Source organism: Centroberyx gerrardi, chromosome 12, assembly GCF_048128805.1.
Source record: "Centroberyx gerrardi isolate f3 chromosome 12, fCenGer3.hap1.cur.20231027, whole genome shotgun sequence".
Classification (NCBI taxonomy): Eukaryota; Metazoa; Chordata; class Actinopteri; order Beryciformes; family Berycidae; genus Centroberyx; species Centroberyx gerrardi.
Genome location: NC_136008.1, coordinates 17,116,087 through 17,138,417, shown reverse-complemented (window position 1 = coordinate 17,138,417; position 22,331 = coordinate 17,116,087). Strand labels below are relative to the sequence as shown.

The window sequence follows — 22,331 nt, the reverse complement described above, 5'->3', positions numbered from 1 at the left end:
CCCCCACTGTGACACCCCATCATTACAGAAAAACTTCCTGTGAACTGACCATAGATTTACTATGTGAGCACCCTATACTGCATTCACCACTGCACTGCACAGCTTACCAGTTCACTACTGATTTCAGTCAATTAAACCAGCCTACTGACCAGTATGAACAAAAGTAAACATAGAGCTGTATGCAAACTTTTATTGTTGCAGCTTATTACAGAGAGAAAAAAATAAGTCTGTCTAATGAGTCACATAGAATTAAAGATAAAGCTTTATTCTAGACAAGATTGTGAAGGGGTAGGCAGGGTTATTATAGTTTGGGATTTCTCATTAGTTTTAATTTTTCTATAGTTTACATTTGCATTTCAATTTCAGTTTAGTTTTAGTTTTCAGTGTTTGGTAGTTTTAGTTTTTTGTTCATTTTGTCTTTTTTTGTTTTAGTTTAGTTAGTTTTTAGTTATCAAGTTTGAGTTCTAGTTTTAGTAAAGTTATTTTTTAAAGGTATAATGACAGAAGTTCAGAACAGGTATTTTGTACGTTTTCAAGATGTATTGTGTAATAAACAACAAATCATAAATTCTTTAAAAAAAATTAATAACATAAATATTTCAATACATCCTCAACTAACCTCAAATTGGGACCAACTTGGATTCTTGCTGCACAAATTAAACACACTCGCAGACTCAACAGCAATCTGAATTCAGGCTATTTAAATAATCCCAAACAGGACTGGCATGTATTTTCAACATGGGTTGTGCAAACAGTGAACGCTGGCACTTCCTCCAAGAACAAAAGGTGTATGAGGGCCAAACAAGTCGTTCTACAGGATAGTGGCATCTCATGGCGTAGTTAAAATAACCAAAAATGTGTGGCCCAAAATTCATTCATTTTTACCCTGCACATAAACAAAGACTACAAACATTTCAGGCATAGTTTATTTTAGCCTAGTTAGTTTTACAAGTTGACAAGTTTGTTATTCCAAAAATCTCATTTGTATTTGAGTTCATGACCATGTTTTTGAATACCTACCTTCATCTTAGTTTAAGTATGGTTGGATAACAAAAACTAACAGTAGGCTATACATTCAATAACCTATTTCTTTTACAACATCACACAAGAATTGTTGAGGCTTACTTTGTTGTAGATCTTCAATATGTGTCTTACAAGGATTATTTGTATATCACCACCTGAAAAATCGATATCAATATAATCAGACCGAAGACAGTCTCAAGAAATTTAGCATAACAGTATTTGACGTCAAAATTTGATTGTTGGTTATGTGGAACATTTCTCAAATTCACCAAGAGGAATTCTTGCCACAGTTGCACAAATACGGTAATTGTTAACCCTCTCTCTCTTTTGTTTTTTTGTTTTTAGCCCCAACCATGAATCTTTAACAGTTTAACTGTAACCTTTAACTGGGAAAGAAATTGAGAAATGAGAAACATGCCCAGTACATTTAGTATCAATGACAGAGAGGCATTATTAAGGGCAAAGAAGGCACCAGCATTAGAAAATACCAAATACTTTGTCTTTATGTGAGCCTTAAATACTCATCCCTCAAATGCCATCTTGTAGTGTGGGCAGCTCCTTTGCAACTCTCATGGCTTCTGTTTTTGCTAACCTGGTTTTCATGCATCTTTTGGTGGTTTCTGAAGGACTCTGGATAAGAGTAAACCTTCCCACAGTTCGAGCAAACATAAACCTTCCGAGAGGTGCTGAAGCTTGGTTTCTCCTCCACTGAGGCCATGGCAACTCCACAACCTTGGACTGAGTCTGAGGGGTTTATTTGCAATGAATTGCCCAAAATGTCAACATCATCTACATCACCATCCACATCTACATCACTGTTTTCTCCATATTTTACACTCTCAAAGATCAAGTCTTCTGGACTGCTGTTCTGTTCAGTCTCAGCTTTTCTTTTTTTACTCAATCGTCTGGTCTCTTCCTTCTCATGCCTGCACAGGTGGGTCTTGAAAACCTTCCAGTGTGAAAACTCCAGTCCACAATCCTGGCATGTCATGCTGCACTGCTTTGCTACAAAAGAACAAAAAAGGAACAAAAAAACATTAAATCAGAAATTTTACAAACACTGTAAAGCAAATCTTGTGCCAATTAGTCTACTGCATTTGAACTCCACAGACCAATTATCTATATGCATGTATGTTTCCCCTGCAGTGTCATTCATTCAGTACTGGAAAATAATTTAGCATTTTAAATGATGTATTTTGTTAGTGAGTATATAAACTAAATGATTAACACCCATATTGTCATTTTATCAGTACTGTGGAACAAATCATTATTGTCTTGGAAATTTTGCATTTTGGTACCAGGTAGAAAAAAACCTGATCACTACTGGAAACATTAATAATTAAGTGCAGCAGGAAACACAAAACACAAACTTACAAGACTGAGTTGCAGCTGTTCTCTTCGTTCATAGATGGGATCAATACACCAACTCAAGAATAAACCTCTCTACACTTATACACTGTAGCTATAGCTTTTATCATTTTTGATGTATGGCTAAAAAGCTAAGCTGTCATCCATAGTATGTGCTGCCTAAAAAGCTGGTTAAAACATTCATTGATGTTGTGCAGTGATCAAGGAAAGAGAAAAGGATCTTAAAAAAATGCTTTGAAGACACAACCAATAGAGATTGATAGTTTTGGTTATAAATTATTCTGTATGCCTTTCTGGTCAATGGTTGTATTTCATGTCAGTTGCATTTTATGTTTAATAGCTGTAATCAACATGCCCTCACGATAAGTGCAGTACGTAGCCTACAACGTTATCAGTAAATTATTTAACATGACTATAGACTAATTCATTAGTCAGAAGATGAGTGACAACCAGGAAATAGAAATAACTACTACAAACTAGACTAAATAATGATTCCAAAAACTTACACATCCACTGAGATGGCTTCACAAATTACTCACACAACACAATTCACACAAAATGGTTCAATTTAATTGTAACTGTGTAAAGAACATTTTCTTCATTGCAGAAACAATATAAGATCAGGAACCTGTAAAATACAACATGTATCACACACACACAAAGACAAAACACAGAAATATTTGTAAATTACATAGGTAAATCAACAATTTAAAAAAAAAACATAAATTAGCCTACCATCAACCATTTCCTTTAGCCTATATCATTCCATAAAGTATTCTACCCATTTTCTAGGAACGACGTTGTTTTCTTAAAAGGAGTAAATAGGATCTTTGTGATCCACACATAACGACAGCTGGGAGACCAGAGAGTGAATGGGCTCAAAACATTTGTATTACAATAGACCGATGGGTAGGGAGGACAGCCATTGGCCGCAGTAGCAAAACCTAGATTCAACACTGGCCAATTTGTCTGAATGTCGGACTGGGACAGAATTTAACATGCTGACAATTTTCAAAACAATCTGTCCACAAGTTTGAGTTCTAGTTTTAGTAAAGTTATTTTTTAAAGGTATAATGACAGAAGTTCAGAACAGGTATTTTGTACGTTTTCAAGATGTATTGTGTAATAAACAACAAATCATAAATTCTTTAAAAAAAATTAATAACATAAATATTTCAATACATCCTCAACTAACCTCAAATTGGGACCAACTTGGATTCTTGCTGCACAAATTAAACACACTCGCAGACTCAACAGCAATCTGAATTCAGGCTATTTAAATAATCCCAAACAGGACTGGCATGTATTTTCAACATGGGTTGTGCAAACAGTGAACGCTGGCACTTCCTCCAAGAACAAAAGGTGTATGAGGGCCAAACAAGTCGTTCTACAGGATAGTGGCATCTCATGGCGTAGTTAAAATAACCAAAAATGTGTGGCCCAAAATTCATTCATTTTTACCCTGCACATAAACAAAGACTACAAACATTTCAGGCATAGTTTATTTTAGCCTAGTTAGTTTTACAAGTTGACAAGTTTGTTATTCCAAAAATCTCATTTGTATTTGAGTTCATGACCATGTTTTTGAATACCTACCTTCATCTTAGTTTAAGTATGGTTGGATAACAAAAACTAACAGTAGGCTATACATTCAATAACCTATTTCTTTTACAACATCACACAAGAATTGTTGAGGCTTACTTTGTTGTAGATCTTCAATATGTGTCTTACAAGGATTATTTGTATATCACCACCTGAAAAATCGATATCAATATAATCAGACCGAAGACAGTCTCAAGAAATTTAGCATAACAGTATTTGACGTCAAAATTTGATTGTTGGTTATGTGGAACATTTCTCAAATTCACCAAGAGGAATTCTTGCCACAGTTGCACAAATACGGTAATTGTTAACCCTCTCTCTCTTTTGTTTTTTTGTTTTTAGCCCCAACCATGAATCTTTAACAGTTTAACTGTAACCTTTAACTGGGAAAGAAATTGAGAAATGAGAAACATGCCCAGTACATTTAGTATCAATGACAGAGAGGCATTATTAAGGGCAAAGAAGGCACCAGCATTAGAAAATACCAAATACTTTGTCTTTATGTGAGCCTTAAATACTCATCCCTCAAATGCCATCTTGTAGTGTGGGCAGCTCCTTTGCAACTCTCATGGCTTCTGTTTTTGCTAACCTGGTTTTCATGCATCTTTTGGTGGTTTCTGAAGGACTCTGGATAAGAGTAAACCTTCCCACAGTTCGAGCAAACATAAACCTTCCGAGAGGTGCTGAAGCTTGGTTTCTCCTCCACTGAGGCCATGGCAACTCCACAACCTTGGACTGAGTCTGAGGGGTTTATTTGCAATGAATTGCCCAAAATGTCAACATCATCTACATCACCATCCACATCTACATCACTGTTTTCTCCATATTTTACACTCTCAAAGATCAAGTCTTCTGGACTGCTGTTCTGTTCAGTCTCAGCTTTTCTTTTTTTACTCAATCGTCTGGTCTCTTCCTTCTCATGCCTGCACAGGTGGGTCTTGAAAACCTTCCAGTGTGAAAACTCCAGTCCACAATCCTGGCATGTCATGCTGCACTGCTTTGCTACAAAAGAACAAAAAAGGAACAAAAAAACATTAAATCAGAAATTTTACAAACACTGTAAAGCAAATCTTGTGCCAATTAGTCTACTGCATTTGAACTCCACAGACCAATTATCTATATGCATGTATGTTTCCCCTGCAGTGTCATTCATTCAGTACTGGAAAATAATTTAGCATTTTAAATGATGTATTTTGTTAGTGAGTATATAAACTAAATGATTAACACCCATATTGTCATTTTATCAGTACTGTGGAACAAATCATTATTGTCTTGGAAATTTTGCATTTTGGTACCAGGTAGAAAAAAACCTGATCACTACTGGAAACATTAATAATTAAGTGCAGCAGGAAACACAAAACACAAACTTACAAGACTGAGTTGCAGCTGTTCTCTTCGTTCATAGATGGGATCAATACACCAACTCAAGAATAAACCTCTCTACACTTATACACTGTAGCTATAGCTTTTATCATTTTTGATGTATGGCTAAAAAGCTAAGCTGTCATCCATAGTATGTGCTGCCTAAAAAGCTGGTTAAAACATTCATTGATGTTGTGCAGTGATCAAGGAAAGAGAAAAGGATCTTAAAAAAATGCTTTGAAGACACAACCAATAGAGATTGATAGTTTTGGTTATAAATTATTCTGTATGCCTTTCTGGTCAATGGTTGTATTTCATGTCAGTTGCATTTTATGTTTAATAGCTGTAATCAACATGCCCTCACGATAAGTGCAGTACGTAGCCTACAACGTTATCAGTAAATTATTTAACATGACTATAGACTAATTCATTAGTCAGAAGATGAGTGACAACCAGGAAATAGAAATAACTACTACAAACTAGACTAAATAATGATTCCAAAAACTTACACATCCACTGAGATGGCTTCACAAATTACTCACACAACACAATTCACACAAAATGGTTCAATTTAATTGTAACTGTGTAAAGAACATTTTCTTCATTGCAGAAACAGCAAGTTAAACTTGTAGTCAAAGGGTATAGAGATTGGTCATGTTCATAAATTAAAATATTATTGGAACAGTGCTTTTACAATACTAATTATTATTTTTCACTAAATCAATGGTACAACTGACTAACAACCTACATGAACTTAAGTGCTATCTAAATATATTTTAGTAAGGATAGCTTCTTCACAACATAGAAAAGTAACATTGAAAAGGAACTTACATGAAAGCTTGTAAATCAGTTAATGCACAACATAATGGTAATTCGATAATGAAAATGTAAGTTTTATGGCAATAACTGACTGTAAGGTTCAACATTACAGTCAATTATTTGACCAATTCAGAGTTTATAAAAAAGTGAAGTGCATGTTATTGATTTGAGACATCTGCATCTTTTCTCTACTTACATATACTTTAGAACCCTGTTCATCCAAACCTCAGGTATTCAAACTGACTGCAGCAAAAGGACAATATATTAGTTGTGCAGAATTGTTCCTTCCTTCTTCCTCATTAAGCATTGAAGTGTTTCAACAACACATTTCATTGTTTGGGGCATTTTGGATTACATGCACATAGACACATACATGCATAAATGTTTCTTTTTTGATATGTTTGAATATGAATTGCCCAATTCAGTCATTTTGACATTTTACTGGTCAAAATAATCCCTGAAGTTTTCGGATTAACAAGGTTCGAGTGAAATTCTTGACAGCTTGTTCAAAAAGGGGCAAAGTTAAATATTCTCTTGAAACTATACACTTGCAACATTTTAGCAGAACAGTTTTCAATCAAGTAAAGAAATTAATAAAAGGTGTTATTTCTTTCAACATTTGTACATATACTATTCCAGTGTAAAGGAGAGCCTGAGAATAAGGAAATTACCTAAGGAACTGCTTTTATTTTTAAATATTAAGAGTCTCAAATAATATAGAAAAACTACTGAAAACAAGTTGATTTCTCTCTGGTCTGATTAACCTAAATGCAACAAAGGTCCAACAAAGACATTTGTAGCTTAACACTGAAGTAGTATGGCAACCACGAACCCCTTTCAACAATCTAATGTGTCTTCATTTTAGTTCTGTTCAGTTAGTCTAATATGCTCCACGGGCATGTTCAATATAGTGCTGGTGCAACTCAATTTCTTGACAGAAAGATGTTCCACATTCAAGACAAGTAAGGCCATTGGTATCTCCTGATGAGACAGCAGCAGGGGCATCACTCTGCCGTTTGTAATCACCTATACATTCCTGGTGATGATCGATCAGTTCCTGAATCTCACTGAAGGTCCTGGGGCAAATAGAGCAACAATATGAGTCATTGTTACTGTGCTGAGCTTCATGCTTTTGTAATGCAGTTGGTGAAAGAAAGGCTTTGCCACAATGTTGGCACTTGTGGCTACTTTGTGACCGACTGGATGGGTTAAGCGTATCAGATGGAGATGAGTTCCCCCTCTTGTCGGCAGAGGGGATGTTAGGTTTTGGAGGTCTTGAAGTCATAGCAGCACTGAGCCTATAACGAAGCTCAATTGGGAGACGACAACGGACCTCATCATGCCAGGCAAGGTGTTGCTGCAGTTGAGTCTCAGTCCAATAGCCATGGCAGCAGAGGGCACAACAGTAAGGCCGGCTCTTTGCCTGAGTCTTATGGATTCCCAGTTGTTCCTCTGTTTGGAAAGCTTTCCCACACTTATCACACTTGAAGAGGCATTTGGCTATATGCTCTGCCTGGCGGCCAAGCGGTGGGGGCACATCAGCCACGGCTTCAGGAGGTTGCATCTCCTGCTTAGGCTCCTGTTTGTGCTCTAGGCAAACCTTTCTGTGATTGAGGAGAGCACTGGCAGAGCTGCAGCGCTTCCCACAGTCAAGGCAGGGGACAGATTTCAAAGGTGGGAGGTCTAATCTGCTTTTCTTCCTTCCTTTGCCAATAGTGCTATTTTTCTTTGCAGCAATGTATTTGCTCATCACTGTAGCATTGTCGTTTACCGTAGAAACATCTTCTTTCTTGTTAACCTCACTGGTCAAGGCAGCAGAATCTTTACTTGCACTTAAAGAAACTTTACTCTTGCCTTTTGCGCTCTTTGAGTGGGCCTGCCATTTGTGGGCACGCAAGCCTCTGACTTTAGCGAAAGCCATAGAGCACAGAGGACACTGGTGAGCTTTTGATTTCAGTTTCTTCGATGAGATGGTCTCACTGCCACTGAGGTTGACATCAGCTTGTTCTGGGGCCTGGTCGGTTGATGTGAGCTGGGATCGGTCAGCAGACTCCAAAGCGCTGCTGTGCTCACTTTCATAATGGGCTGCTAAAAGTGAACCTCGCACAAATGTTTTGTTGCATTCTGGACATGAAAATTCTGTCTGCGGTGATTTGTCGCTGCTCTCCACACTTTTGTTTGAATCAGGCTCTGGCTCAGTCTTGATTTGACACAGGGGATTATACAACTGGTGGCGCTGGAGAACACACAGGTGGAAGAATTGCTTGCCACATTTGTTGCACTGAAAATGTCCTTCAGCTTCTGTCTTGTGTGTAACAGAGTTCAAATCATCATCTTTTACTAAAGAGACAGGAAATTTCTTCTCTGTGTGCCATCTTTTGTGAGAACCAAGGGCTGAGTTGGAGATGAATCGTCTCCCACATTCTGAACAGTAAAATGATCCTTTGCTTGGTACTTCCTGTTTAGGTTTCTTGAGTATTACAGACACTGGTAATTTTGTTTTTGCCTTTGATTTGTGACCTTGGAGATGAATTCTTTTGTGAAAATTCAAAGCTCCAACCACAGAAAAGCTTCTCTCACACTCTTTGCATTTGTATTTCAAATCAGTTGCACTTGAGTTTTCCAAGTTGCACACAGCCATGTGGTTTTTCATGTTTAGCTCCCCAGTGTCCATTTCATTCTTAATTTCAGCATCCATTGTCACTCCCTCAGAGACTCCTTTTCTGTTGACATCCATGTTGCCCTTGGGCCATTTAAGAGTATTATTATTTTCTGAGGGTTCTGTAACACCATCAAGTGCTTGACTGTCTCTTTTGATGCAAAGTTTTTGATGAGCCCGTAAGGAGGACTTTGTGTTGAAATGTGCAAGGCATGTTGAGCACTGCCGCTCCTCTAGCACGACAGAGGACCTTGGTGACGACAGTGAGTACCCAGTCTCATAACCATGGCTTTTCATGTGAAACTGAAGAGCTTTCGCCCGTGAAAACAGCTTTCCACAGTCAGGACAGCTGTATGTGTTCTTTTTCACCTGTTCAACTTGATGCTGAAAAGACTTAATGGGGGGTGGGAGTAATTGCACAGTATGCACAACCTGGTGTCTGAGGAGGCTGGAGAATAGACGGAAAGACCTGCTACAGAGTTCACATTTGTGATTTCCATTTTCATGTTTCCGCATATGCAATTTCATTATGCCCCTGTGACGGAATTTCCTACCACAAACTGGACATGCAACCTTAACACTGGAGCGTGGATGTCCATTAACAGAGTGCAAAGATGCTGCAAGACCTTTCCTTTGCCTCAAGTCTGCACACTGAGTTTGACTTTGCTTGTGGTGGGAGTAAGCTCCCAAAGACCAAAAACCCTTTCCACATTGTTCGCAATGATAAATCTTAGGGCCTAGAAGGGTTTTCTTCGGATTGAACACTTTTTTACTGTCTGAAATATCATTATCTTTCTTTTGAGCAGGGCAGTTTTTCCTATGGTTATGCAAGCTACCTGCATGCGAGTAAGACATCATGCAATCTGGACATGAGTATGGTTTTCTTTTAGGATGGTGCAACTGATGAGAGATCAAGGCAGACATTCGTGAGAAACATTTACCACACTCATCACACTTGAAACTTTTCTTCTCTAATCCTGCAGCCTGGTACATTACATTCTTGTATGGTTTTCGATCCTTGTGTTTTTGTATGTGATTGTAGTGTGTTGCATGGCTACTGGTTTCATGGCCACAGATATCACATGTGTAAATGGTTGTGGGCTGACCTCGAGTCTGTTGTTTTTTCTTATGAAGTCCATGCCACATTCTATGAACACGCAATGATGAAGCACTAGAAAACCAGCGGTAACACTCCGGACAGTCAAATCTTTCGAGTGTCATTTTATCCTCAACTTCCATCGTTTCCAGTGTGCCCTGGTCTTCAACATGTTCAAAGTCAATTTGTACAATTTTCAGATCCATCTCTGGTTTCAAAACAAGACTACTGGGGGAAACCTCAGTTTCAATCTCATCTTTTAACTCCTGATCTGATTCACACAGCAGCTCAAGATCGGGATTTGGGTCTTGGAGGGGCTCATCTTCATCAGATTCACTTGCACTGATAACCTCTACATTGAAATCCCCAGTTTCATAACTCTCAACGTCTTCATCAATCTCATTTACATAGGAGTCTTCTTCAGCCATGGTGGTATGAAGCGTGTCCTGTGAATCAGCTTCTTCTGCCAAGTGCTGGGTCTCTTCCCTTTTGCCTTCCAAGGACTTGTGTTGAGGTAGTGGAGAGGTTGGCTGAGCCTCCTTCTCTGTGTCTCTGAAGACATCAGTGTGATGAAGCTGATGGGAGTGAAGTGCAGAAGCCCTGGAAAACTTCAGCCCACAATCCTTACATTCAAAAGCCTTCTTCTGTAGCTGACATACTTGGTGAAGGAATGACTTTGCTGGGGTCTCTTCACTGTGTGCCAAACGCTGATGCTTGTAGTAGAATGTCAGAGTCATAAATACTTTTCCACACTCCTCACATGGGAACTTTTTTGCATCATCATCTGAATGATTGGCATGCCATCGCTGATGGTTGAAGAGGGCAATATGGCCATTGAAAGTCTTTTTACACTCATTGCAGTAAAAGCTTTTCTTTGGTTTTTCTTTCATCTGTTCTGGCGAGCATTGGCTGTTACGGCTAAACCGCTGGTGTGTTTTCAGGCGTAACAGGGCAGTAAAGGCTTTTCCACATGAACACTTAAAAAGTTTTTCAGGAGCATCATCTGTCTGGTTTTCACTGTGCTCGCTTTCCACTATTGGCTCCTCAGTGTGAATTGCATCTCCTGAACCCCTGTTTCGTGACTTTATTAATTTTCCCTCATGACAGCGACGGTGGGCATCAAGAGCTGACGCACGAGAATAACTCCGCCCACAAGACTCGCACTGAAATGACTTCTTTTTCAAGTGTTCAAGCTCATGAAAAACCGATTTAGAGGCTTGCCTGTGTGAGCGCTGATGGTTGAGAAAGTGTCCAATCACACCATAAGATTTCCCACAGTCTGGACATTCATAGATGTGCTGCTTCGTCACACCAGAATTCATCTGAGCAACAGACTGCTTTTGGGGAGCCTGACCATGGTTCTTTACCATGTGCGAGTGGAATTCACTTGATTCAACAAATGAGAGTGAACATAAAGCACAAAACTGAGTTCGTTGACCATCTTGTTGATTTTTTTGGCCATCCAACTGGGGGTCTAAATACACTCTGGAGTTGTCTTGGGTGTGCTGATGGCGATGCTCCAAGTAGGCTGCCTCCTCTCTGAAGGTTTCTCCACAATCCCCACACCAGAAAAGCCCATCCCCTAAAAATAGAAAGGGGAAAATGGGAGGTCAGGGCCACTCCTGTTGCCAGAGAAAAGGAGAAAGGCAAACACAAATGCACAGGTGCAAATCAATCTTTATTTTATATCATCTTAAAATTATGTTTCATACAAGCCACACAGTTACTGTGGAGTACTGCTATTTCTCTCTCTCCGTCTAATTAAGAGAGAATACAAGTCAGCTACTGTTTACATTGTACTGGTCATAAAGGTGAAGATATATCGCACAAAAAAGCAGTTTAGAGACTTGCGAAAGGCCGTCCAAAACTGTTATGAAGATGATCAGAAAATAGGCTTCTAGGGATATAACAGTACTCGTAAAAAATAAACACATCCAGTGTTATTCCAGATGGTCCAGCACATACTTGAACCAAATAACCTAACCTATAAGTTCAATCTTGCAGTTATTTGAAATATTACAGGCTACTTGTGGAATGTGTTTTATTTTCCAATAGGCATACAGCAACAAAATGCTCTGTACACTCTTGTTATTGCTCAGTGTCAAGGTTATGTGGGGAAAAAAAGACTTAAATTTACTTCAATGCACACCTGATGCTACTTTCAAAATCAAGTCTAATGGCATAAGCTTACTTCAAGGCACAGGCTGGTATTAAGAGGTATGTGGCAAAAGAAGAAAGTCATAGGCAATAAACCAGTACAACTCTGTGCATCTCAAAATTCCAGATTTCTAGCCTTTTCTGATCCAAGCTATGACAAAAAGGTAAATTGTGAATTTAATAACCCCCTCACATATTTGATAAAATGGCAACAGTTGGAAAATTTATATTGGCACTCAGTGTTTATCCTTTCCACTTGACTGTCAAACATGTTAACGTTTATTTCATGATTTTTACAATATTCAAAGCAGGGTTTGGTTTGAATACAAGTGTGGATTTATTTCAAAATCCAAACCCCTAACCCCTACACTCTGGCCTGATTGAATTGAAAGTGAACAGACCTCAACCCTCATTTAAGAGTATAAAATTACATTAAAAAATAAAAGGCCATGTTCATAAAACAACATGCCAGATTACTATTACCAAAACGATTCGATTGTGTCAAGCACAGTTTTACTTTGAAGTACTGAATGAGAGGGTTCTTAAAGCACCTGCTCTGAACAAAATTAGTTTCTGTGCACTGAAAGAGTAATGATACTGATGGTTGAAAAATGAAGTACAAACCGCTGCATGCTAATTTTAGCTATTTTCATTGTCATAGGGGCATAATGATGATTCATACTTCTTTCTTGAAAGATTGTAACTTTAGACTGTAGTGTAGAGGCTGCCCAAAATTAGGACAAGGACAAGAAAGCCTCTAGAAAAATTGAATTTTTCTGACTAATGTGTCAGCGTGCCATTTTTGCCATTGCAAATACAATAATCCCAAAAACAGATGCACCACCGTTACATTCCTATGGACTTATGATGCATGTTACCAAAAATTCATCTGAGGCCATAGAGGTAATGCTGACTTGCCTACAGTAAGACACTCACGTATTCAGTTCTTACACAGAACACACGTATGTTTATCTTACTATTCATTGTTATAGATACAAAATATGAGACACATTCCTGTGCAAAGCAGTGCTACCTCTCATCATCATGCAATATTTCACTTTGTTATAACAAATGTAAGTTGCTATACTTATATCCTCATACAAGATCTTTAGTCAAGCATTGCATAGCATAACATTGACTATCCTGGGGTGTGTTTGAAACTGTGTACTGTCCATTTAACATACAAAGCATGACGTAAAATGAGTATGTAGTGTCTTTACATTGCATAGTAGGTTGATTTTGTGTACGCGAGAAGTGCCTGGATACGAGTATTTCTGAGTGAGCTGCCAATGTTACTAAAGATACCCCATAATGCCCATAATGCATTGCTGCTGTAAAACCTAGCTGTGTTAACAGTGAACAATGCAGTGCATAGTGCTGGCGCTAGACAGTGTCAAACAACTGCAAATGTGAGTAGACAATATCTATTTCACTAAATGGCTCGTATGTCATCAGATATTATTAAAATGCTAATAATGTATTTAGAATAAATATTTTGTTGTTTATTAGCCAATTTGTTATAATTTACTTTTATTTTGCAAGCTCTCTTGTTTGTCACAGGGAGAACTGGATAGAATTTAATTAATCATTTCTAAGAGTGCTAATCTATGTATATTAGTTTGTTGGATTTAAGTTGTGTATTTTTCATCTGATCGTGTAATGAGGTCTTTTTTACAAAAGTATGAATTTGAGCCATTAAATGATTATATACTGTAGTTCATAAGTTTATAACATTTAATTCTCACATTCTGTGACAGGAGAGAAAAAAAAGAGTTTAATTTGCGACAGTGTTCCAATGCTATGAGATTGCAGAGTTAAGTCCTGATGACAAACCCACAACAGCACTACTGATTGTTTAAGTCAACTAACATGGTGGGAGTCAGCTAGCCACTTGGCTGGCTAGATAACTAGACCCTAATATTAAACTGTTAACAGGTGTTATTATCTTTATTATTATTTATTTATGTTATTTCATTTATTTATGTTTTACCTATTTTATCTCTTTCTTTATTTCTTTTTTTAAATGTCATTTTAAATAGTTGTGGTATGTGGCCCTGAGCAAGTTGTCTTAGGAGGATATTTATGTATTTTTTCTGTTTTATATGAAGCACATTGGATTTGCCTTGTGTATGAAATGTGCTATATAAATAAAGTTTGCCTTGCCTTGCCTAATATTAACTTGTGAGATAGGAGATAGGATAATTCATCTGTATGGTTTCACAGCTTGGCCTGGTCATGAGATGTACTCTTTAAATATACTTAAATGTGACCATAGAGCATACTTAATCACCACTGAATGGGCACAGTAAGCAGTACATACTCACTGAATATGTATTATGTTTGCATTTGATTTTGAACACACAGTAGCAATGTTACTTATTTTCATTACATACTTAACTTAAATGCAAACTTGCTTGAGTAGCCTATATTATATACATTTTAAAACGGTAGCGTGTAGGTAACATAATGCATTAGTGCCCGGTTGCACAAAGGTGTTTTTTTGGGGGGGAAGAGTGAAGATACTTTGCAACATGTCCAACAGGAACAGCCTGCGCTAAAGTTACTGTAGGTGACTATGCCTGCACACACTGGTGGTGTGACGATGATGCTAACGACGTTATCGTTAATGCAATGCTAACCAACGCAGGATACTTACTGTCAATGCTGTTATCGACCGTTGTACCGCCATTGTTTTGGGATTTTTTGTCTGACTTGCCGGGTTCGTCTTCAGCTCCATCCTCTTTGATCGTTGCGACTGTGGCTTCGTCCATCTTGGCGTGGCAGTGTTGCTTTGACTGGAAGTGATCGTGCTAAGCTTAGCAAGTGCTAGTTAGCTAACTAACGTTACCTAGCTAACCAGGTTAGGCCACAATTTTAGATACACGGTACTGTTTTAAAGTTGTCCTTGATCTTATCAGCATTCTGCGCTTGGCCGGAGTGATAGGGGATGAAAATATAATATGTAATAATCCAATTAGCTAACACAACACAGTGTAGCATCTTGTATTGGTCTTGCCCACTGCGAGCGACGCACGACCTGCCTCCTTAAAATAAACAACAACGCGCTGCTAGGCTAGCTAGCTAGTTTGCTACGCACGCCTGCGCCGTGCATGCATCCTCCGACGGAAGTGTCATAGGTGCAGTGATTCTCAAAGTAGGATCCCAGTCCAGGGGGTCCCCGCAAAATGAACAATGTTTATTTTCATTATTTCATTAATTTGAAGTTAGGACGGTGAGATTTATATAGGAATGTCTATTTTGATCATAGCCCCCCCCCCCCCCCCCAGTCCCCAGCAACAGTATAAACAGTTTTGTACAAATCATACCACACAACAAAAATATTCTCAGATGGGGCTCCCTCAGACAAAATCTTATCAAATGAGGTCATATGGCCTAAATTATAGCCTATTTATTTGGGCGTCCTTGAAGTGACAATATTTGGGAAACTGATTCAGTGTGTTAAGCCATTTACATGACTTGATAAAAACCTCTATTAACTTGGTTGACTAAATCTTTTTCCAAGTTCTCACTTGCCTTAATACAAAACCCCAATTCACTTTTTTTTTAGGAGCCTAGCCTACAGCATACCATTTATAGATCGAGGGCAGACTACGCATGAGTTTGTTATTATGGAAATAAAACCCAGCAAATGAAAAAAAAAAAAAAAAGTTTCAAAACAATAATTTTACTTTCATTTGACAGTTTAAATGCCGAGATTATTTTTTTGTTTTCTATTTGCCCATACAGTGAAATGTTTCCTTGCAGTGACATTTAAAACCATTGTATTGAGCATGTTTTTACTTATAATAACAGTAATGTTAATAGCTTACTACATATTTCAGTGCTTTTATTTAAGTAGAATTATGATTGGGGGACTTTTATCAGAGTCTTACTCTACCAAAGTAATGAAACTTTTTTTTTTAAACAGAATTTGTGCACTTCCGCCTCTAACTACAGCATATTCCAGGAAGCAGAAACACAGCAAGATATCATGGAGCAAATGCTGAATTTATGTTTGTTTTCCAGACTCAAGTCCAAAGCCAGCCCAATCTTTTACACACTTGCTGAAATACTTCTCAGGTCATTCTTATTTTACTCTATTCACTCTCTTCGCAAACAAAATGTAAGAAAATGTGTTAAAGTTGATAAATGTAAAATGATAACCCTGAAGTCAGGGACTGTGAAATAGTAGGCTTACCTATCAAATATTGAGCAACACAACAATAATCAAAAGCAAGTTTTTATTCAATCCAATATCTAGACATCATGGGAAATTTCTATTTTTTTCCATGCTAAAACAATGGATAGAGGTAGTAGGGCACATGTTTTAAATCTTAAGACACTGCTCAGGGACAATTCTTTACAAAATAGATCATGGGTTTAATTTTTACAGTAATAATTATATTTTTAGTTACATAATAGGCACACCAAATCTACCCAAATGACCATTACCAATGTACATATTGTGTAGTAACACAGCAGGGTTGGAAAGGAGTTTGGATTCTGCACTCAAATTAACCTACACAATTTTGGAGGGAATTAAGTCATTATTCATAAAGATACATTGCTTTTTATTCAAAGGTTGACTTGAGTTTTATGAATATAGGTACATTCTGCTCTGAAGTGGTCATTCTTATAAGCCTTAGCCCCTCACTGGTACTTGGTCAGAGATATACAGCACATGGCACTCAGCAGTTTACTATGAATGCTAAGTACTACCAACTGCAATCAGTTACAAACTATGAAACTCTTTAGTCATGACACATTGCCAACAGTTAGCTAATTTGACTCGCCCTGACGGAGCAAAAAATACTTTTCATAGCATCGGTTGCATGTTTGCCTTACTATTGTGAAAAAATGTTAACAGAGTAATGACAAAACTTCACGTAAATCAAAGTTGAATTTATTACAAAATTCACTATTTGACAACGTCAGCAATATCATGTAATAAAAGACTACTTGCTCCCTGTTCCCATTAGTCACTTAAGAGTTAAATTTAGAGAACACTCTTACTGTGAAGTGACCTTTACATGGAAAGTTTGACACCCCTAGATAACAGGTACTTTTGCTGAGACCAAATTCATACCATATTGATCAGAATTTCACTGAATAAGATTTTTGATTGGGCCCGGCCAATGGCCCTGTGAATAGAAAAGTTTCCTAACTGGATTGTAGCCAGTGACCTTTTCACGGTATGTTCTGACACATGTAAGATGTGAGCACCATAGTCCCCCCTCCCCCCAAAAAACAAAAAATTACATTTGTTTACAGTATCTTAGAAAGTTGCTCTGTATATTGGGAGTGAGGTCACATTGTTGAGTCTACCTTTAGCACAAACTAGGCCTAGAATACCAAGACAGCAGACATGCAGACTGTACTCATAAAGGCACACAGTATACTGTACATGAAGAAACACAGTTCAAATGGTTTATGACATCTGAACAGAACTAGAAAAGTACTAATATTGTCTAAACCTAAACTTCATTGGCAAATGAAATGTAGTAGAACCGCACTAATCTGCACCCATCAGAAGTTGTTTAAACCAGTGAAATATTTGGATAACTTAAATGCATTTAAAATGACAGTGAAACTCATTCAATGGCACATGCATATACACCTCCTACTCCAATTAACAGTCTACAGTCTAATGTGGAGCTATAAGACTTTAAATAGCATATAACAACATTAATTCCATTAATTGTGCACAACCAACTGAATAAAGTTTCACATACATCTTTTCATTCATAATGCCCATCCAGTTAACTGGTCAAATTGGACATCTGAGGTTCAAATAAATGAGGCTCTATTGGACAGAAATTATAAAAACAAAACAAAGCTAAACCTTGTTGCTAGTGTAAAACTGTCAAATCTCTCCTTGTGCATGTTGCAGGTAATGCATCTGTAGATCCAACTCCCGAGGAAGAGAGCACCCACATATCATGCACTGAAGAAGCCGTTCTGGGGCAAAAGGCAAACGGGCTCCAAGTTTGTGAGGTTCTGTCCGTGGGGCAAGCTGAGGTAGGGACAGGGTCTGTGACAAGTGTGGCCTCTCGCTCATGACTGCCTGTGGTGTGAAAAAGATATTTGGGTGTGGAGGTCTTGAAAGTGCACCAACTGCGACAGAATGAAGAGGGTGAGGGCCAGGCAAAGCAAGAGGGGGGAGCGGAGCAAGTGGAGGTGAGAAAAAGGGAGAAGGCTGATTTATGATTATTTGAGTGCCCGTTACCATTGGTTGATGCTGCAGCTCCTGTCCATTCCCTGGTTTGAGTTGCCCAGCGAGCAGGGTTTGAGGACCCACTGGATTAGTTTGGAAACCCCATACCGCTGTTCCTATCCCATGGGCAAAACGGTGAGGCTCATATTGTATAGAGATGGGAACCTTTTGAGTGGATGTCTGACTTTGTACATTAGCCCAGCCAGATGACACCTGCTTTTGCTGTAGCTGAAATTCTTGATTACTGCCTAATTTGTCAGAGGGGCTTATAGTCTTTGGAATGCCTGCCGGTGTTTGGAAGTCCCACAAGGTGCTACCTACCCCATGAGATACAGGGGTTGAAACGGACATAGCACTGCTTTGGTCTATCTGAGCTGAGGTGGATGCACCTGCTAAGCCTAAAGCCCACTGTTTTTGCGGCTCACAACCATTCCATGGCTTTTCTGGCTGGCTAACAGTCAACGGTATTACTTGAGGATTACTTAAGTCCCACACTCTACTGTCATCTTTTTTAGGAGGTGTGGATGGCTCATTCCCAGCCTTTTGCGTTGACACTGGGGCACTTGACCATCTTGGCAGTTGAAGCTCTTGACCAAGCTTATTTGGAGAGCTCTGTGAAGTTGATGCTAGCGGAGTAGGTCTTACACTCCAAAGTGCTGCCCCTTCCATGTAGGCTGGGGAAACAGGAAATTCATGTTGCGAAGAGCTAGTGGAGGCTAGTGCTGTGGGTGCCGGTGTGCTACTCCAAGTCACAGACTTGGGTTGTCTGTGCTGCTCAATCTCACTCGCAAGTGATGGACTGGATTTATTTGGCACAGCTGCTGGAAGGGAGCTGACAATTGAAACAGCCTCTTTCATGTGCGATGACTCTAAACTCTGAACTGAAGTCGGGCCAGACTGAGATATCAAAGGGCTATCTATCCAGCTTCTCTGATGGTGTTGCTGTAGGCCTGCTTGTGGTGGGCTGTCAAACTGTGTCTGCTGTGGTGCTAAATGTGGCTGAGACTGCTGAGACAGTGGAACAGGCATTACTTCTCCACCATCCACCTTCCACTGGACTGGTGGAGGGTGAACCTCTGACAGCCACGGCTCCTTCTGCTGTCTGCCTTGTAATTCCATGCGAGATGATAGCATGGGAGTGTGTGGTTGGACTGCCCTCCTGTGCAATTCAGCATCTCTCAGCGTAGGAACTTGATATGGAGGTGGCTGCTGAGAGGCAACCATCCCTGAGCCTCCCACTGATCTAGGCCAGGTCCACGCAAACCTACCCCCTCTCCTTCCCCTGCTCCCTCTGCCTCTCATCCTAGTACCCGCTGGAAAGGAATTATACTGGCTGAAACCTTGGCGCTTGCGAGCATGGATTTTCTGATGTACTAGGAGGCTGCTAAACCAGGAAAAGGATTTGTGGCACTCGTCACAGCGATGAGGTCTCTCTCCTGTATGTGTGTTCATGTGATCACGAAGCAGATAGGCTAATCCAAAGCTCTTGTCGCAAAGGTCACACTTATGAGGTTTCTCGCCATTATGAGACAACATGTGGTGCTGAAGTTGGGCCTCATCGCTATAACCTTTACGGCAGCTAGTACAACGGAATGGTTTCTCTTGATGCAGCTTTTGATGGGTCTTCATGTTCTGAAGGAAGGCAAAGTCCTTCCCACAGTCAGGACATTTGTATGGCTTCTTGCCTGTGTGGATGATGAGATGTTGCTGTAGGTAGCTGCTGAATCGAAAGCCCTTGCCACACACTTTGCACTGGTAAGGCTTGTCCTTGGAATGAATGCGCATATGCAACTCTAACACAGAGCGGTGACGGAACATTTTGCCACACTCTGAACACTTGTATGACTTACTACTTATTCCATCACTCCTCCATTTTCCTTGCACATTATCACTACTAAATGGAGAAGCTTTTCGTACAGGTCCTGTCTTCACCTTTTCTAAATAGTGTGCTATAGACTTGTGGACTTTTAACAAATGTCCATAGAAACTTGGCTCATCACGAAAAATACTTGGACAGTGGGGACAGGTGTGTCCTTTTTCCCAGGTCTTGTCAACATCCTCCCTTGCAGGCCTGGATCTGCTGTCAATCTTTTCATACTCTGCCTCATGAATAAGCATGTGGGCTCTCAGGTTAGCAGGTGTATAGGAGGTCTGTGGACAAAGGGGACAGTTGAATACACGTTTTGGTTCCTCGCTCTGGTTTGTATTCTCCTTTCCCGGTCCTCTAGCTGTCTCATGTACAGGCACAGGGGCCTGCTTGCTAGGCTGATCAGCGGAGGAGAGGGGGTTGTTCTCATGCAGCCTATGCTGACGGCAGTGCGCCTTCATGTTCTGGGCAAAGGCAAATTTTTTACCGCATTCGGGGCAGCGGAAGGGCTTCTGGCCTGTGTGCAGATACTGATGCTGATGCAGGAGGCTGCTATACTTGAAGGTCTTACCACAGACATTGCACTGGTGAGAGCGCATGTTCTCCGTGTGCTTACGACGATGGTCTTCCATGACGGAGTAGTGTTTGAATACCATGCCGCACTCAGGGCATTCGTAGGGTTTCAGGGCAGCATGACATCGCTGGTGTAAACGCAGGGCCACACTGTCGGGGAAATTCTGATAGCACTCTTGGCATGTAAAGATGCTCTCCAGGGAGTGGGACTGCATGTGCTTGGTGACAGATACCTTAAACTGGAACTCTTGGCGGCACAGGGGGCAGTGGTAAGGCTTTTCTGGAATATTGTTGCAGTTGTGGTCCCTCAGCTTATCCACTGTAGGGAAAATTTTCTCACATTGGGCACACTTAAAACTCCTGTCATCCCTTGTGTGTATCTCCCTTGTGTGTACCTCCCTCTTTGGAGTTATGACTTGCTCCTCCTTCTCTTTATGCTCATTTCGATGTTTGATGAGGCTGCTGCGGTGTTGAAAGGTAAGGCCGCATTCTTTACAGGTAAGGGGGGTCAGCTCATCCTCGTGTGCATGGAAGTGACGGTGAAGATTGAACGTCTCGCGTCGGGTGAACCTCATCCCACACTCCTTGCACTGCAGACCCCACCTTCTTGGTTTAGCAAATGTATCAGCTTCCTCTCCTCTACCTGCATCTTCATCATCACCATCACCATCATCGTCCACTTCCTCTATCCCATCAACTTCTCCCACCAGTTTGTCACCTACATCCTTTACGGTGCTCTTCTCGTCAGAATGTGACTTTTCTTGCGCATCTGCATCAGAGGTAGCTTCAACAAGTGTATCTGGCTGCACCTCGGGTTTCTCCACATCATTATTGTGGTCTAGAGGAGAAAAGAACATCATGGTAATATTTTCACTAACAATGAGCAATAAGCAACCTACCTCATCAGTGGTTGCTGATATTTCGGTCACCTAATAAACTGTATGCTAATAAAAGAGTGGCCCCATTCAAGCACAGAGAACAAACCATTTTGGCGGAGGGTAACTTGTTTATATTATGGAAACTAACGTTACTCCAGTTGCTGGTGGGTTAAAGCGGTAGTGAGAGCTACAGCTAACGTTAGCCTGGAAGCTAAAGCTAGTATAAATATACAGAAACAACCTTAGCATACCAGAGTTCCCAATTTTTTCCTTGCGCGTTTGCAAATCTTCATCGTCGTCTTCCGTGTCGGACCAGTCGAAACTCCGCTGAACGCTGCTAGCCACCTCGGTGTTGTGGGCCATTTTTTCTGTCGATTTTGGATCTTCCAGTGAATTACATGTCGTTGTGTCAGCTCCAGCTTCAGGCTCGCCACTAACCTCAGAATGGCTGGCAATATGATCGCCATCGTTGCTAACAGTGGCTTCTTGTCCACCGGTGGGGCTCTCCGCGGATTTTGTACTTGCTATTTCACCCGCCGGTTTTAAATTACATTCCGATTCGCACACCTCGGTCTTTTCCCCTGGTGTTTCCACCTCCTCGACAGGGGATTTCTGCCGTTTCGGGGACTCCGATGGGTCTACAGCGGCCATGTTTCACCCATGCACCCCCTTGTCTAGAGCATCATCCTAGCCAGAAAAATAAACCGGACTTC

The 22,331-nt window shown here is 40.0% G+C and overlaps 2 protein-coding genes across 3 annotated transcripts; both read right to left on the bottom strand.

The window, feature by feature from the left end:
• Nucleotides 1-6,149: 6,149 nt before the first annotated feature.
• LOC139913600 (uncharacterized) lies at nucleotides 6,150-15,092 on the bottom strand. Its single transcript, XM_071901656.2, has 2 exons — nucleotides 14,743-15,092; nucleotides 6,150-11,511 (listed from the first exon to the last, which is right to left on the bottom strand). The coding sequence occupies exons 1-2, from the start codon at nucleotides 14,855-14,857 to the stop codon at nucleotides 7,055-7,057; spliced, it is 4,572 nt and encodes a 1,523-aa protein (XP_071757757.2). The 5' UTR covers nucleotides 14,858-15,092; the 3' UTR covers nucleotides 6,150-7,054.
• Nucleotides 15,093-16,372: 1,280 nt separating this feature from the next.
• Nucleotides 16,373-22,272, bottom strand: LOC139913601 (uncharacterized). Of its 2 annotated transcripts, XM_071901658.2 has the most exons (3): nucleotides 21,870-22,272; nucleotides 18,313-21,578; nucleotides 16,373-18,150 (listed from the first exon to the last, which is right to left on the bottom strand). In XM_071901658.2, exons 1-3 carry the CDS (start codon nucleotides 22,267-22,269, stop codon nucleotides 17,950-17,952), a joined length of 3,867 nt encoding a protein of 1,288 aa, XP_071757759.2. In that variant the 5' UTR covers nucleotides 22,270-22,272; the 3' UTR covers nucleotides 16,373-17,949. The 2 variants fall into 2 exon arrangements, with proteins under 2 accessions (XP_071757759.2, XP_071757758.2); XM_071901657.2 differs by having other exon boundaries at nucleotides 16,373-21,578.
• Between the last annotated feature and the right edge of the window lie 59 nt (nucleotides 22,273-22,331).

Bases quoted from the DNA above. Each gene is read 5' to 3' on its own strand.
- LOC139913600 (XM_071901656.2), bottom strand. From the start codon at position 14,857: ATGGACGAAGCCACAGTCGCAACGATCAAAGAGGATGGAGCTGAAGAC. The intron at 11,512-14,742 runs GTAAGTATCCTG...TTCTATTTTTAG, and splicing joins GGTCGATAACAGCATTGACA to GGGATGGGCTTTTCTGGTGT.
- LOC139913601 (XM_071901657.2), bottom strand. From the start codon at position 22,269: ATGGCCGCTGTAGACCCATCGGAGTCCCCGAAACGGCAGAAATCCCCT. The intron at 21,579-21,869 runs GTATGCTAAGGT...TTTCTCCTCTAG, and splicing joins GGAAAAAATTGGGAACTCTG to ACCACAATAATGATGTGGAG.